This window comes from Acipenser ruthenus, chromosome 4 (genome assembly GCF_902713425.1).
Source record: "Acipenser ruthenus chromosome 4, fAciRut3.2 maternal haplotype, whole genome shotgun sequence".
Lineage (NCBI taxonomy): Eukaryota > Metazoa > Chordata > Actinopteri > Acipenseriformes > Acipenseridae > Acipenser > Acipenser ruthenus.
The window spans coordinates 69,522,749-69,537,545 of NC_081192.1; the positions used below are offsets into that span (position 1 = coordinate 69,522,749).

The window sequence follows — 14,797 nt, forward strand, 5'->3', positions numbered from 1 at the left end:
AGCTTCTTGAAGGATCCCAGGGTGTCAGCTTCAACAACATTACTGGGGAGTTGGTTCCAGACCCTCACAATTCTCTGTGTAAAAAAGTGCCTCCTATTTTCTGTTCTGAATGCCCCTTTATCTAATCTCCATTTATGACCCCTGGTCCTTTTTTCTTTTTTCAAGTCAAAGAAGTCCCCCGGGTTGACATTGTCTATACCTTTTAGGATTTTGAATGTTTGAATCAGATCGCCGCGTAGTCTTCTTTGTTCAAGACTGAATAGATTCAATTCTTTTAGCATACGACATGCCTTTTAAACCCGGGATAATTCTGGTCGCTCTTCTTTGCACTCTTTCTAGAGCAGCAATATCCTTTTTGTAACGAGGTGACCAGAACTGAACACAATATTCTAGGTGAGGTCTTACTAATGCATTGTAGAGTTTTAACATTACTTCCCTTGATTTAAATTCAACACTTCTCACAATATATCCAAGCATCTTGTTAGCCTTTTTTATAGCTTCCCCACATTGTCTAGATGAAGACATTTCTGAGTCAACATAAACTCCTAGGTCTTTTTCATAGTTCCCTTCTTCAATTTCACTATCTCCCATATGATATTTATAATGCATATTTTTATTGCCCGCATGCAATGCTTTACACTTTTCTTTATTAAATTTCATTTGCCATGTGTCTGCCCAATTTTGAATGCTGTCTAGATCATTTTGAATGACCTTTGCTGCTTCAACAGTGTTTGCCACTCCTCCTATTTTTGTGTCGTCTGCAAATTTAACGAGTTTGCTTACTATATCAGAGTCTAAATCATTAATGTAGATTAGGAATAGCAGAGGACCTAATACTGATCCCTGTGGTACACCACTGGTTACCTCGCTCCATTTCGAGGTTTCTCCTCTAATCAGTACTTTCTGTTTTCTACCTGTTAACCACTCCCTAATCCATGTGCATGCATTTCCTTGAATCCCTACTGCGTTCAGTTTCAGAATTAATCTTTTATGCGGGACTTTGTCAAAAGCTTTCTGGAAATCTAAATAAACCATGTCGTATGCTTTGCAGTTATCCATTTTCAATGTTGCATCCTCAAAAAAGTCAAGTAGGTTAGTTAGACATGATCTCCCTTTCCTAAAACCATGCTGGCTGTCTCCCAGGATATTGTTACCATATAGGTAATTTTCCATTTTGGATCTTATTATAGTTTCCATAAGTTTACATATAATAGAAGTCAGGCTTATTGGTCTGTAGTTACCTGGTTCGGTTTTGTCTCCCTTTTTGTGGATCGGTATTACGTTTGCTATTTTCCAGTCTGTCGGTACAACCCCTGTGTCAAGAGACTGTTGCATGATCTTGGTTAGTGGTTTGTAAATAACTTCTTTCATTTCTTTGAGTACTATTGGGAGGATCTCATCTGGCCCAGCACAGTACAAGCACATGGACTCCTCCGGATGGAAGAGATAAATGGTTAGATATGTATATTGAAGTAGTTAAACAAGAAATAATAGTAGGACTAAAGAAAAGATGTAAACTTAATTTAACCAATATTGAAGAACAAGCTATGACTAAGTTGTTAAATGATGATGATATAATGATAAGACCAGCAGATAAAGGCTCAGGAATAGTGATAATGAACACAGATGACTATATGAAATCTGTAGAATGTGAATTAAATAATACATATACATATGAAGAAGTTAAAAGCAATAAGATCAATAAATCGGTAAAAGAGGTTAAGGAAATTGCGGAGAGACTATACAATAAAGGCATTATATCAAAAGAATTAAAAAAATACATGCAGCCACATAATGCAAGAACAGGCCTAGCAAGAGGAAATCCTAAAATGCACAAAGAAAATCACCCTATGCGAATGATAGTCAGTACAATTGATAATCCAACACACATAATAGCTGAAATAGCAGAAAAACAACTTAGGTCGCACGTTGAGAAATTACCAAGCTATGTTAAGGATACAACACAATTTTTAAAAAGACTTGAATCAATAAAACACAACCTTCCAGAGAATACAATTTTATTTTGCATGGATGTAAAATCCTTGTACCCAAGTGTCCCTCGTAAAGAAACTTTAGAAGCTTGTCAAAAAGCACTAGATAATAGACTAGATAAATCAATAGCTACAGCAGAGGTACTGAACATGATCAACATAGTTTTAGAAAACAGTTATTTTACATTTGTTGATAAGAATTACAAACAAAACGATGGTACCGCAATAGGATCTAAATTAGGAATGCATTTTGCCAGTACACACATGGGGAAATGGGAAGAACAATTACTTAGAAAATCAAAAAGAGAACCTTTAGAATACATTCGGTTTGTAGATGATATTTTTGGGGTTTGGACACATGGAGAAGAATCTCTTTTCCAGTTTCATAAAATGGCAAATGAAATACACAGTAATATTAAGGTGGACCTTCGATGGACAAGGAAAGAAATAGAATTTTTAGATACCATAGTAAAACTTGAAGAAGGTTCAATTGAGACTGACCTCTTCTGTAAACCTACTGACATGCACCAGTATTTACACATGTCCTCTGCACATCCGATACACACTAAAAGGGCAATCCCAAAGGGTCTAGGAATAAGAATACGAAGAATATGCTCAAAAGAATGTGACTATGTAAAACAAAGAAATGTATTAAAAACAAATCTTAAAAAAAAGAGGATACAAAGAAAGAATTATAGAGACGGAGTTAAGAAAAGTGGATAAACTAAAAAGAGATGATCTACTAGATTATAAAAATAGAGATAAAAAGGTCAAAAGAGTCCCATTAATAATGACTTACTCTAAACTTTTGCCCAATATTTCTAAGATAGTTTGGAAACACTTGCGGATTCTACATAATTCAGAAAAATTAAAAGTATTTCTTAAGGCCCCAGTTGTAGCATTCAAAAGAGAAGCTAATTTAGGTGATATTTTAGTTCACAGTAAACATAAAAGAATAATTGACAAAACAGGTTCTACGAACATATGCACTAGTAGATGTAAAGTGTGTAAATACATAGACAAACGTAAAAATATAATTAAACATAAGAACACCACATATCCACTAAAAACTAATACCTACTGTAAAAATAGCAATGTTGTTTATGGAATAGCCTGTGAAAAATGTGATGAAATATGTTGGAGAGACTGGAACTACTTTATATAAAAGAATTCAGAACCACCTTTCATTAATTAGAAATAAAAAAATGAATGAACCAATAGTACAGCACTTCACCAGTCAGGGACATGACATAAATGATGTAAAGTTTGTAGTATTAGAACAGCTCAAATTAGACAATGCGACATATAGAAGAATAAAAGAAAGTAAATGGATAAATAGACTGAACACGATTATGCCAGCGGGACTCAACAGAAAAGAATGAACTAATTAACTTCAATAAATATATAACATTTAAATAAATAAACAAAATTCATTCAAAAGTTGTGCATGCTGATGCGCTGGGGAGGCCAAATCTAGACTGATCCTCAAAGCCAGCATTGCATGATATAATAAAAATATAAGTTTATATAAAGTAGTGTTAATTAGAATTAATACAGATTCAAAGATAGAAGTAAAAATGATGTCACAATATATAGAACACCATTACATCATGTAAGAATAAATCATGAATTTGAATGTAAACAATAACAAGTAGTTGTCATGCCGTCAAAAACCTATAAATACCTCCAATGTTTGGATTCAAACACAGGCTCCCTTGAGAAAGATATGTACAACATATTGAAACGTTGGGCAGCTGGCTCTTTGAGCTAAAATATATATATATATATATATATATATATATATATATACAGATACAGTGCTGTGAAAAAGTATTTGCCCCGTCTGATTTTCTGCATTTTTGCATATTTTTGACACTATGTTATCAGATCTTCAGCCAAAACCTAATATTAGATAAAAAGGACCCTGAGTGAACAAATAACACACAAATGTATTTATTAAAGAAAGTTATGCAACACCCAATGCCCCCGTGTGAAAAAGTAATTGCCCCCTTAGACTCAATAACTGGTTACGCCACCTTTAACAGCAATAACTGCAACCAAACGCTTCCTGTAGTTATTGATCAGTCTCTCACAGCGCCGTGGAGGAATTTTGGCCCACTCCTCCGTGCAGAACTGCTTCAACTCGGTGATATTTGTGGGTTTTCGAGCATGAACTGCTCGTTTCAGGTCCTGCCACAACATCTCAATGGGGTTTAGGTCTGGACTAGGCCATTCCAAAACTTTAAATTTCTTGTTCTTCAACCATTCTGATGTAGACTTGCTTTTGTGTTTCTGATCATTGTCTTGCTGCATGACCCAGCTGCGCTTCAGCTTCAGCTCACAGACGGATGGCCTGACATTCTCCTGTAGAATTCTCAGAGCAGAATTCATGGTTCCTTCAATGATGGCAAGGCTTCCAGGTCCTGATGCAGCAAAGCATTCCCAAACCCTGACACTACCACCACCATGCTTGACCGTTGGTATGAGGTTCTTACAGTGGAATGCAGTGTTTGGTTTTCGCCACACATAACAGGGCCCATGTCGGCCAAAAAGTTCCACTTTTGACTTATCTGTCCATAGGACATTGTTCCAGAACTCTTGAGGATCATCCAGGTGCTTTTTGGCAAACTTGAGATGAGCATTCATGTTCTTCTTAGTGAGCAATGGTTTCCGCCTTGCTATTCTGCCATGAATCCCATTTTTGCCGAGTGTCTTTCTGATGGTGGAGTCATGAACACTGACCTTAGCCAAGGCGAGAGAGGCCTGCAGATCCCTGGATGTTGTTCTAGGGTTCTTTGTGACTTCCTGGACGATTTTACGCCTTGCTCTTGGAGAGATTTTGGCAGGACGGCCACTCCTGGGAAGATTCACTACTGTCCAAAACTTTCTCCATTTGGACAATATGGCTCGGACTGTGGTTCGGTGGAGCCCCAGAGCCTTAGAAATGGCGTTGTAACCCTTTTCAACAACTTTTTTTCCGGAGGTCTTCAGGAATTTCTTTTGTTTGTGGCATGATGTGCCTCTAGAACCTGTGTGCTGACAACTTCACTCTGATGGTAAGGGCCAAAGTTAGTCAGATTTATATAGGGCAGGGCTGGCCGAAATCAGGCCTGGTTGTTAACCAAAGTACTCAAACAGCTGACCCTAATTATTCCTTTTAGGGGGGTGTCACAAAGACGGCCGGAGTGGGTGGCGTCAGACCAGAAACAGGAACACAATAAACAGAGAGATGTGGTTTGGTATAAGCTGGGCGCGTGATCGCGCTCAGCATTTAATAAACAGAAAATAAAAGGTTTGAAACACAAAAACACGGGACACGGCACTATACGCCAAAATAAAGAGACAAACAAAACAGACTAAACAGTGAACAGACAAACGGACAAACACGGTGAGTGAAAACACTAATTACTTTACTTTACTTTTGACTTTCTTTTCTCCTTCTCTCTCTCCCGTTCTCCACTCACCGAACACCAACCCCGACTGAGTGAAACTGTGCATCTATATATACTGTTGTGCTGGGATTCAATTACTAATTAATTACTCACTTGAATCCCAGCACGTGAATTCATTACGTGCAACCCCGTGCCACACATTATACACATTTTATCTGCACGTGAAGTGATGTGCCATCCTCGTGCCTAAATATAATTATACACTTTAAACACACGTGAAACACAGACCCGTTTATATCCCGTGTACCAATCTATACACCAACATTAACATACGCACGCAACATACATACACAGAACACACAAATGCACACAGGGGCGGGGCACTTTGCCACATATACCCCCCCTTGTGCGCAGCACACATGGCCTCAACGGCCACCTCCCCCCTTAAAAATCCAGCAGTCCAGGACAAAGTCTCGGGCTGGGAAGGGAGGCTCCAGTGGGCCCATGGCTGGCCATGCTGTCAGCACCCCTGCCGGTAGTGGCACGGCTGACAGCCTGTTGGTCCTGTCCTGCAGCGAAAAAGCTGCGGGGGCAGGTGGTCCCCCGACCTCCCCCTTCTTCGTAGCCGGCAGCTCCTTCCTGTGGGGCTCCGGCCACAAGAACTCCTACAGCGAAACTGCTGCTGGGGAAAGTGGTCTCCAGACCTCGTCCCCCTTCGTGGCCGGCAGCTCCCCTTTCTGGGGCTCCGGCCACCGTACTCCCTGCGGAGGTACGGGCAGCAGAGGCAGCTCCAGCTCCTCTGCTCCTGGCGGTGGTGGTGGCGGAGGCAGAGGCAGCTCCTGCTCCTCTGCTCCTTGCGGTGGTGGTGGCAGAGGCAGCTCCTGCTCCTCTGCTCCTGGAGGTGGTGGAGGCAGAGGCAGCTCCTGCTCCTCTGCTCCTGGAGGTGGTGGAGGTAGAGGCAGCTCCAGCTCCTCTGCTCCTGGCGGTGCTGGCTCCCTCTGCTGTGGCGGCTGGGCATGTGCACGCCGTGCTGCCTTCAGCAGCATAGCGAGAGGCTGCTGGGGGACACCAGCATCCTGCCCTTCTCCCCCCCAAAAATTTTCAGGGGGTTGAGCCTGTAACTCCTCCCCTTCTGGCTCCTGGGGCTGAACCAGCAGGCATTTTCCCTCTGCTGGTGGCTTGGGTCCCAGGGCTGTGGAAGCCCCGACTTGCCTCCCTTTGGGCTGTGGAAGCCCCGACTTGCCTCCCTTTGGGCTGTGGACGCCCCGACTCCTCCCTGTTGGGCTGTGGACGCCCCGACTCCTCCCTGTTGGGCTGTGGACGCCCCGACTCCTCCCTGTTGGGCTGTGGACGTTCGGGCTCCCCCCACTCAGGCGTAGGACGTTCGGGCTCCTCCCACTCAGGCGTAGGACGTTCGGGCTCCTCCCACTCAGGCGTAGGACGGTCGGGCTCCTCCCACTCAGGCGTAGGACGGTCGGGCTCCTCCCACTCAGGCGTAGGACGTTCGGGCTCCTCCCACTCAGGCGTAGGACATTCGGGCTCCTTCCGCTTGGGCTCCTCCCATTTGGGCTGTGGATGCTCAGGCTCCTCCCATTTGGGCTGTGGAGGCAAAACCAGCAGGCATTCACCCTCTGCTGGTGGAGATGGGGACAGCAGGTACTCACCCTCTGCTGGTGGAGATGGGGACAGCAGGTACTCACCCTCTGCTGGTGGAGATGGGGACAGCAGGTACTCCTCTGCTGGTGGTCCTGCTACCTGGGCTGCTGTTCCATTTATGGTTGCCTCCAGGTAGCTGAGGACAAACTCCACACCTTCCTCCAAGGTGTTTGGGGTGTGTTCCTCCTGATAGGCCTCCCATCTCTCACAGTCCATCATCCACAGGGCCTGGACGACTATGGGCAGAGACTGGGCCTCCAGCCCAGCATTCTCCAGCATCCAGTCCCGCACTTTGATGGCGTCTTCTGCCATTTTTTTTTTTTTTTTTTTTTTTTCTTTTTTTTTAAATCCAAACTGCGGTTCCTGCTCTGGCCTGAGTCCTGGAGGCGCTGTCGATCCCACGCAGGACACCACGTGTCACAAAGACGGCCGGAGTGGGTGGCGTCAGACCAGAAACAGGAACACAATAAACAGAGAGATGTGGTTTGGTATAAGCTGGGCGCGTGATCGCGCTCAGCATTTAATAAACAGAAAATAAAAGGTTTGAAACACAAAAACACGGGACACGGCACTATACGCCAAAATAAAGAGACAAACAAAACAGACTAAACAGTGAACAGACAAACGGACAAACACGGTGAGTGAAAACACTAATTACTTTACTTTACTTTTGACTTTCTTTTCTCCTTCTCTCTCTCCCGTTCTCCACTCACCGAACACCAACCCCGACTGAGTGAAACTGTGCATCTATATATACTGTTGTGCTGGGATTCAATTACTAATTAATTACTCACTTGAATCCCAGCACGTGAATTCAGTACGTGCAACCCCGTGCCACACATTATACACATTTTATCTGCACGTGAAGTGATGTGCCATCCTCGTGCCTAAATATAATTATACACTTTAAACACACGTGAAACACAGACCCGTTTATATCCCGTGTACCAATCTATACACCAACATTAACATACGCACGCAACATACATACACAGAACACACAAATGCACACAGGGGCGGGGCACTTTGCCACAGGGGGCGAATAACTTTTTCACACCTGAAGATTGCATGTTTGATTACCTTGCACACCAAGCAAATGAAAGAAGCACCAAACTTTGGTGTCATTTTTTTCTCTGACTCCCTCTGTATACTACTACAACCCACAAAAAAATCTGACCAAATACAATGTGAAAAATGTGCAATAATGCAGAAAATCAGACGGGGCAAATACTTTTTCATGGCACTGCACATGTACCGTCCTGTTTAAATCTGTCCTTTATTGTCGACAGTGTTTTATCCACCAAAGACAGTCTTAGGAACCCAGAACTGTGTTCAAATGTATACTGTAAATAAAGAAGCTTTGTCACTAATTGGTAATTATGAACAAAAAATGTACATAATGTTAATGTATAATTGTATTGCATTACTAGCAAATGATATGAAATGCTAAGGTGCAATCACAAGCCCTGTTCTAAGTGTTACGTTTTAAATGTGTAATAGTATAATTAGGGCTTCTGATTTTCGGTGGTTTACCCCGACTTTTCTACTCTCCTTTAAGAATTCATTTGATACCTGTTAAACCATTTGTGTATCTCAATCACAACTGAGAAACGTACAATAGTAAAATTGATTTAATTTACAGTTTTTTTTCTGTGAAACCATATTGGCCAAGCCTTCGCTTTTGATTTTAACAAGCAGGACGTACAAACGAGATCGCAACATGTTAATAAGCGACTAATCTTTATTACAATCATTCTGCATGACTATATTTACATAAATAAAGAGGAGTCACTTTTGCTTTGAAATGAAAAAGTAAGACTTACGATTTAAAAGTCCATTTTAGTTGTTTGATAAAAAACACCCTGTAGATTAAATTAAATTAATTTTACTATTAACACGTTTATCAGTTGTGGTTTGAGATACACAAAATGCTTAACAGGTATCAATTGAATTAAAGGAAAGTAGAAAATCAGAAGCCCTAACTATAACTTGCGTAATAAAATGGTATTCGCTTTTCTGTTGAATTGTTCTGACTTGTTTTGATGAATCCACAGTTTTTTCTGTAGCTTCATATCACAAACTGGATATATCTGCCCTGCACTACCCTTCTCCTCTTCAAAGCCACAAATGTTTTAACTGTAAAAAAGTTACAGGAAATAGTTTGTTCTAATTTACAGTGCTGATCCGTTTATTGTTGGATAACACTGCCTGATTGATTATTACTATTTTACTAATTGCAAGAAACATTTTTCTTCTTTTGTCTCTTTTTCAGAATCCTGAGTACAAAGTCTTGGCTTGATGATTTGTATTTGCTTACTACTGTAACAGCTTGACTAGATGAAACAAGACATGGCGGGTGATTCTGACAAAATCTCCAGTAATTCCTTCCGACTCAAGAAGGAGATCTCCTTGCTGCATGGCGTCTGCCTCATCGTAGGAAACATGATTGGCTCTGGGATTTTTGTTTCACCAAAAGGAGTTTTATTATACACTGGGTCCTATGGACTTTCTCTGGTCATATGGGCAGCAGGAGGGGTATTTTCAGTCTTCGGTGCTCTCTGCTATGCAGAACTTGGTACCACAATTAGGAAATCTGGAGCCAGCTATGCCTACATCCTGGAGTCCTTTGGTGGCTTTTTGGCGTTTCTTAGACTGTGGACCTCCTTGCTGATTGTAGAGCCTGCATGCCAGGCTGTTATTGCATTGACATTCTCAAACTACCTGGTCCAGCCTTTTTACCCTACTTGCCATCCACCTTATATTGCTGTCCGCCTCATAGCTGCCCTTATCATATGTAAGTGCTAATCATTCTTTTGTTGAGAATCTTTTCATTTTGCATTAAAGTCATTATAGGTATCTAAATAATTAGATCGGTGTGGCAAAGTGGTTAACAGTGTGCAGATGCAAGTGATCAATGAAAAGGCAATTGTAATCCAGGTGCAGAGTTGTTTAATGGGTTTGTATGTCCAGTGCCTGACGGCAAAACAAGAAGTAAACAATAATGATGGTAAGCAATACAGTGGCGTGTATTACTTACTTTGTAATCCCTGGGTTTGTCCCGAAATAATAGTCCCATTTATTGTACACCCACACGAAACACAAAACACATACACAAGTCTGTTAGTGCGTGAATTAGTGCTCGTGGTGAAAGTACAGTTATTTGTGATACAAGTGCAGTGCTGTTCTGGGTTTGTGCTGGCCTCTGGCAACAGCTCCGTAACACGTTAGCTGTCTAATAATAACAAGTAACAATTAGACAAAACAAACAAACACTCACGATACGGATACACAAAACACAGGTCCTTCCGGGTTTTTTTTCATAAACCAAAACGAAGGAACAGATTACGTTGCTTCGACCCCTACTTATACCGTCACTCATGAACCTTTGGTAAACGATTGCAGCCGCTCCTCCAATCTGCTGCTGCCACATGATTTCCCTTCCGGGTCGATGAGTTAATGTACCGAAGCTCAACCCCTTTTCAAAACGACTGACTTCCTTTTAACCATAGGAACGAAGTGTCAGGCAAAGCAGTCCAGGGCACTCTGTTCTCGTTACTTAGCGCCCTCACAGGTCTGGAGGGAGATTTACCGCCAAGAATCATTCTTTCCGTCACAATCGGCTAAATCTGTTAAGCATGTTGCTATAAACGTGTTTCTTTCAAAACTGTACGTTTTGAGAGCTATGTAGCTAACGGAAGGGCAAAACATAATATTTAAAGGAATTATTTTGCTAGCTACAATTATATTGCCATACAAGCTAAACGGTGCTATTGTAAACAGAACAAAACTGCACTGTAGAAGAATGTAACCTCTGTGTTGCAGGTGTTGAAAATTGTACTTAACATAGTCATTGAATTCCAAAGCATAGCTACAACCTACAAAAGATGTTTATTACAGCAACCAATCACAAGGACTCTTACTTCATGTTATGGTTCGTGTTTAGTAGCTGTGCTCTCTTCTTTAATTCCTATGTGGAGTGTAAAATAAGTTATATAACACCAGTAGAGGGCATGCGGTTATTTCACTGCCAAGCACTCAATACATTTGTCTTGTACATTTCTTTTGTCCTGAGAAAACGTGAAGCCTATCATTACAGTATTCAGAGGACATTTATAAACAATCACAATACATTCTCACTACACAAACATATCGGTTTGACCCAAGGTTGGCACCGACCCTAATGTTGGGTAACAAAAAAACAATTGTGATAACGGGCAGGTGGTCGGTCAGGAGAGAGGACTGCACGAAATATTAATACTTAAATACAGTATATGTAGGCATATGTTTTGTATTTATTACTTGTAAAAGAGAGTAAGACCATTATTAAAAGAAAAAAGGTAAGGAAGAGAGTATCAGACCGTTATTAAAAAAATGAACAAATGTTGGGTTTTAGAATGGGAAAAATTAGGTTCATGAACAAGAACAAGTTAAAGTTCAAATCTTTTTTTTTTTTTTTTTTTACTTGTATTAAGCAGTAGTAAATATGTCAAAGTGACATTTCAAAATCACATAAGCCTGATTTTTACTTTTATTTTGTAACATAGTTGTTCTTTTGCTGATATTAATGTTCAGCTTTCATATCAAAACGTGTACTTACTAATCATTTAAACTCGCATTCTTCTAATAATAAACATGTAGGTATATTATATCCCTGAATGACTAAAACATGTAGAAATGTATGCTGTTTGATAAAAAAAGGCGACTCAATATTTAACCATGTAGCTCATGAAATACTAAAATCTCTTGGATTTCAGTGTATCATTGGTCTGGAGTAGGTAAATTTTACATATTCGCGCATCAGTTTTTATTAATTTATTTATTTTGGTGCCTGTGATAGGATGGCTGAGGTTGGTGACGTCAGTCCAGAAGCAGGAACTGCAAACACAGGCAGTACTCGGGTGCAAAGCGCACTGCTGCACTGTTTTTATTATATATTATTTGGCTGGCATTCAGGTTAGACAGTATGAAACTGTTTGGTGAGACTACATGGCAAATGCAAAATAAAATACAGTAGTTAGCAAATAGACTTTCAAAACAGATTTCCTTATTATTTCACACTTCAGTGTAGTTTATTTGTGGGATATTTGTTACAACTGAAAAAGTAGCGCTTATGACCATTTCCCTTGCCTTATTTTTGTTTTAATGCTTTTGTTTTGTCACTAAACTTATTTTGTTTTTGTGAGTTCTGTTTGGTTACCACAGTAAATTCAGTTGCTGTACTGGTATTTGATGAATTTTCCTGTTTTCACCGTTTTCTTCCTGGTATGCTTTTAGTAAATTTATATCACTCAACTAATGTCTTTTTTTCTTGAGGCATTTTCCTGATTTTCAGTGAACATGTCTCTGTATTCATCAGTAATCTGGTTGTCATTAATTTTGTTAAACTGCCAGTTTGCGTGATGTGATGGTCAGTTAAGGTGCCCATGCGACTTATTGGTGAGATCCTAGATATATTACGTTTGTTTCCTATGCTCCATTGTGTTTAAATGTCGAGCTTCTTGTTGAGTGTAATTGGCAGGAAAATGGGAAAAGGAATAGGGGGTGAGAGGTGAGCTTCCCACATCCTTGTTATTGTTAGGGTCTCTTTTCTGCATTGCTGTTTCCAGGCTTCTCATAACAACAGTTTAAAAGGATCAGTGATGCCTGAGCTGAATACAGCTAAACCCTGGCTGAAATATCACGAGGGAATTCGACAAGTTGATAATCTTATTGTATGACTGTTAACAATTAACCATATACAGTACTGTGCAAAAGTTTTAGGCAGGTGTGAAAAAATGCTGTAAAGTAAGAATGCTTTCAAAAATAGACATGTTAATAGATTATATTTATCAATTAACTAAATGCAAAGTGAGTGAACAGAAGAAAAATCGAAATCAAATCCATATTTGGTATGACCACCCTTTGCCTTCAAAACAGCACCAATTCTTCTAGGTACACTTGCACAAAGTCAGGGATTTTGTAGGCATATAGTCAAGTATATGATTAAACAATTATACCAAACAGGTGCTAATGATCATCAATTCAATATGTAGGTTGAAACACAATCATTAACTGAAACAGAAACAGCTGTGTAGGAGGAATAAAACTGGGTGAGGAACAGCCAAACTCAGCTAACAAGGTGAGGTTGCTGAAGACAGTTTACTATCAAAAGTCATACACCATGGCAAGACTGAGCACAGCAACAAGACACAAGGTAGTTATACTGCATCAGCAAGGTCTCTCCCAGGCAGAAATTTCAAGGCAGACAGGGGTTTCCAGGTGTGCTGTCCAAGCTCTTTTGAAGAAGCACAAAGAACCGGGCAACTTTGAGGACCGTAGACGCAGTGGTCGGCCAAGGAAACTTACTGCAGCAGATGAAAGACACATCATGCTTAGTTCCCTTTGCAATCGGAAGATGTCCAGCAGTGCCATCAGCTCAGAATTGGCAGAAAACAGTGGGACCCTGGTACACCCATCTACTGTCCGGAGAAGTCTGGTCAGAAGTGGCCTTCATGGAAGACTTGCGGCCAAAAAGCCATACCTCCGACGTGGAAACAAGGCCAAGCGACTCAACTATGCACGAAAACACAGGAACTGGGGTGCAGAAAAATGGCAGCAGGTGCTCTGGAGTGATGAGTCAAAATTTGAAATATTTGGCTGTAGCAGAAGGCAGTTTGTTCGCCGAAGGGCTGCAGAGCGGTACACGAATGAGTGTCTGCAGGCAACAATGAAGCATGGTGGAGGTTCCTTGCAAGTTTGGGGCTGCATTTCTGCAAATGGAGTTGGGGATTTGGTCAGAATTAATGGTCTCCTCAATGCTGAGAAGTACAGGCAAATACTTATCCATCATGCAATACCATCAGGGAGGCATCTCATTGGCCCCAAATTTATTCTGCAGCATGACAACGACCCCAAACATACAGCGAAAGTCATTAAGAACTATCTTCAGCGTAAAGAAGAACAAGGAGTCCTGGAAGTGATGGTATGGCCCCCACAGAGCCCTGATCTCAACATCATCGAGTCTGTCTGGGATTACATGAAGAGAGAGAAGCAACTGAGGCTGCCTGAATCCACAGAAGAACTGTGGTTAGTTCTCCAAGATGTTTGGGCCAACCTACCTGCCGAGTTCCTTCAAAAACTGTGTGCAAGTGTACCTAGAAGAATTGATGCTGTTTTGAAGGCAAAGGGTGGTCACACCAAATATTGATTTGATGTAGATTTTTCTTCTGTTCACTCACTTTGCATTTTGTTAACTGATAAATATAAACTATTTTTGAAAGCATTCTTACTTTATAGCATTTTTTCACACCTGCCTAAAACTTTTGCACAGTACTGTACATACTTTGTAAAGAAGAGATTATGGTCTCTAAAACACTGGGTATTGATGTGGGGGTGGGGGGTCTATCCTATATATTTGACCCCCTCAAACAGTATAGGAATAAGGTAATACTAACATGAGCCTAATTATATTCCTGAGTTAAAAATCCATGTAATTCAAGCATTGTTTTTGTAAACTTTCCACAGGTCTCTTGACATTTGTGAACTGTATGAAAGTGAAATGGGGTGCAGTGCTGCAGGTGGCTTCAACATTTGCCAAAGTAGTTGCCCTGATCATCATCATCATTGCTGGTTTAGTGAAGCTGGGTCAAGGTAAATTTCAACCGCATTTTGTAATCACAGAGGTTAGTGTAATAACTGTATAACAGTGAAATATTATGTAACAGTTCATTTATGTATGAAAAGTTAACAGTGCAATGTAAACACAATTGTTTGGGTGCA

At 40.8% G+C, this 14,797-nt stretch overlaps 1 protein-coding gene across 1 annotated transcript in view; it reads left to right on the forward strand.

The window, feature by feature from the left end:
- si:dkeyp-120h9.1 (Y+L amino acid transporter 2-like) overlaps positions 1 to 14,797 on the forward strand; it is a 51,999-nt gene that overhangs the window by 22,457 nt on the left and 14,745 nt on the right. The window contains exons 2-3 of the mRNA XM_034001073.3: positions 9,312 to 9,833; positions 14,543 to 14,668. Of these exons, the coding sequence (XP_033856964.3) occupies positions 9,377 to 9,833; positions 14,543 to 14,668 (583 nt within the window). The 5' untranslated portion in view covers positions 9,312 to 9,376. The remainder of the gene's footprint in view (positions 1 to 9,311; positions 9,834 to 14,542; positions 14,669 to 14,797) is intronic.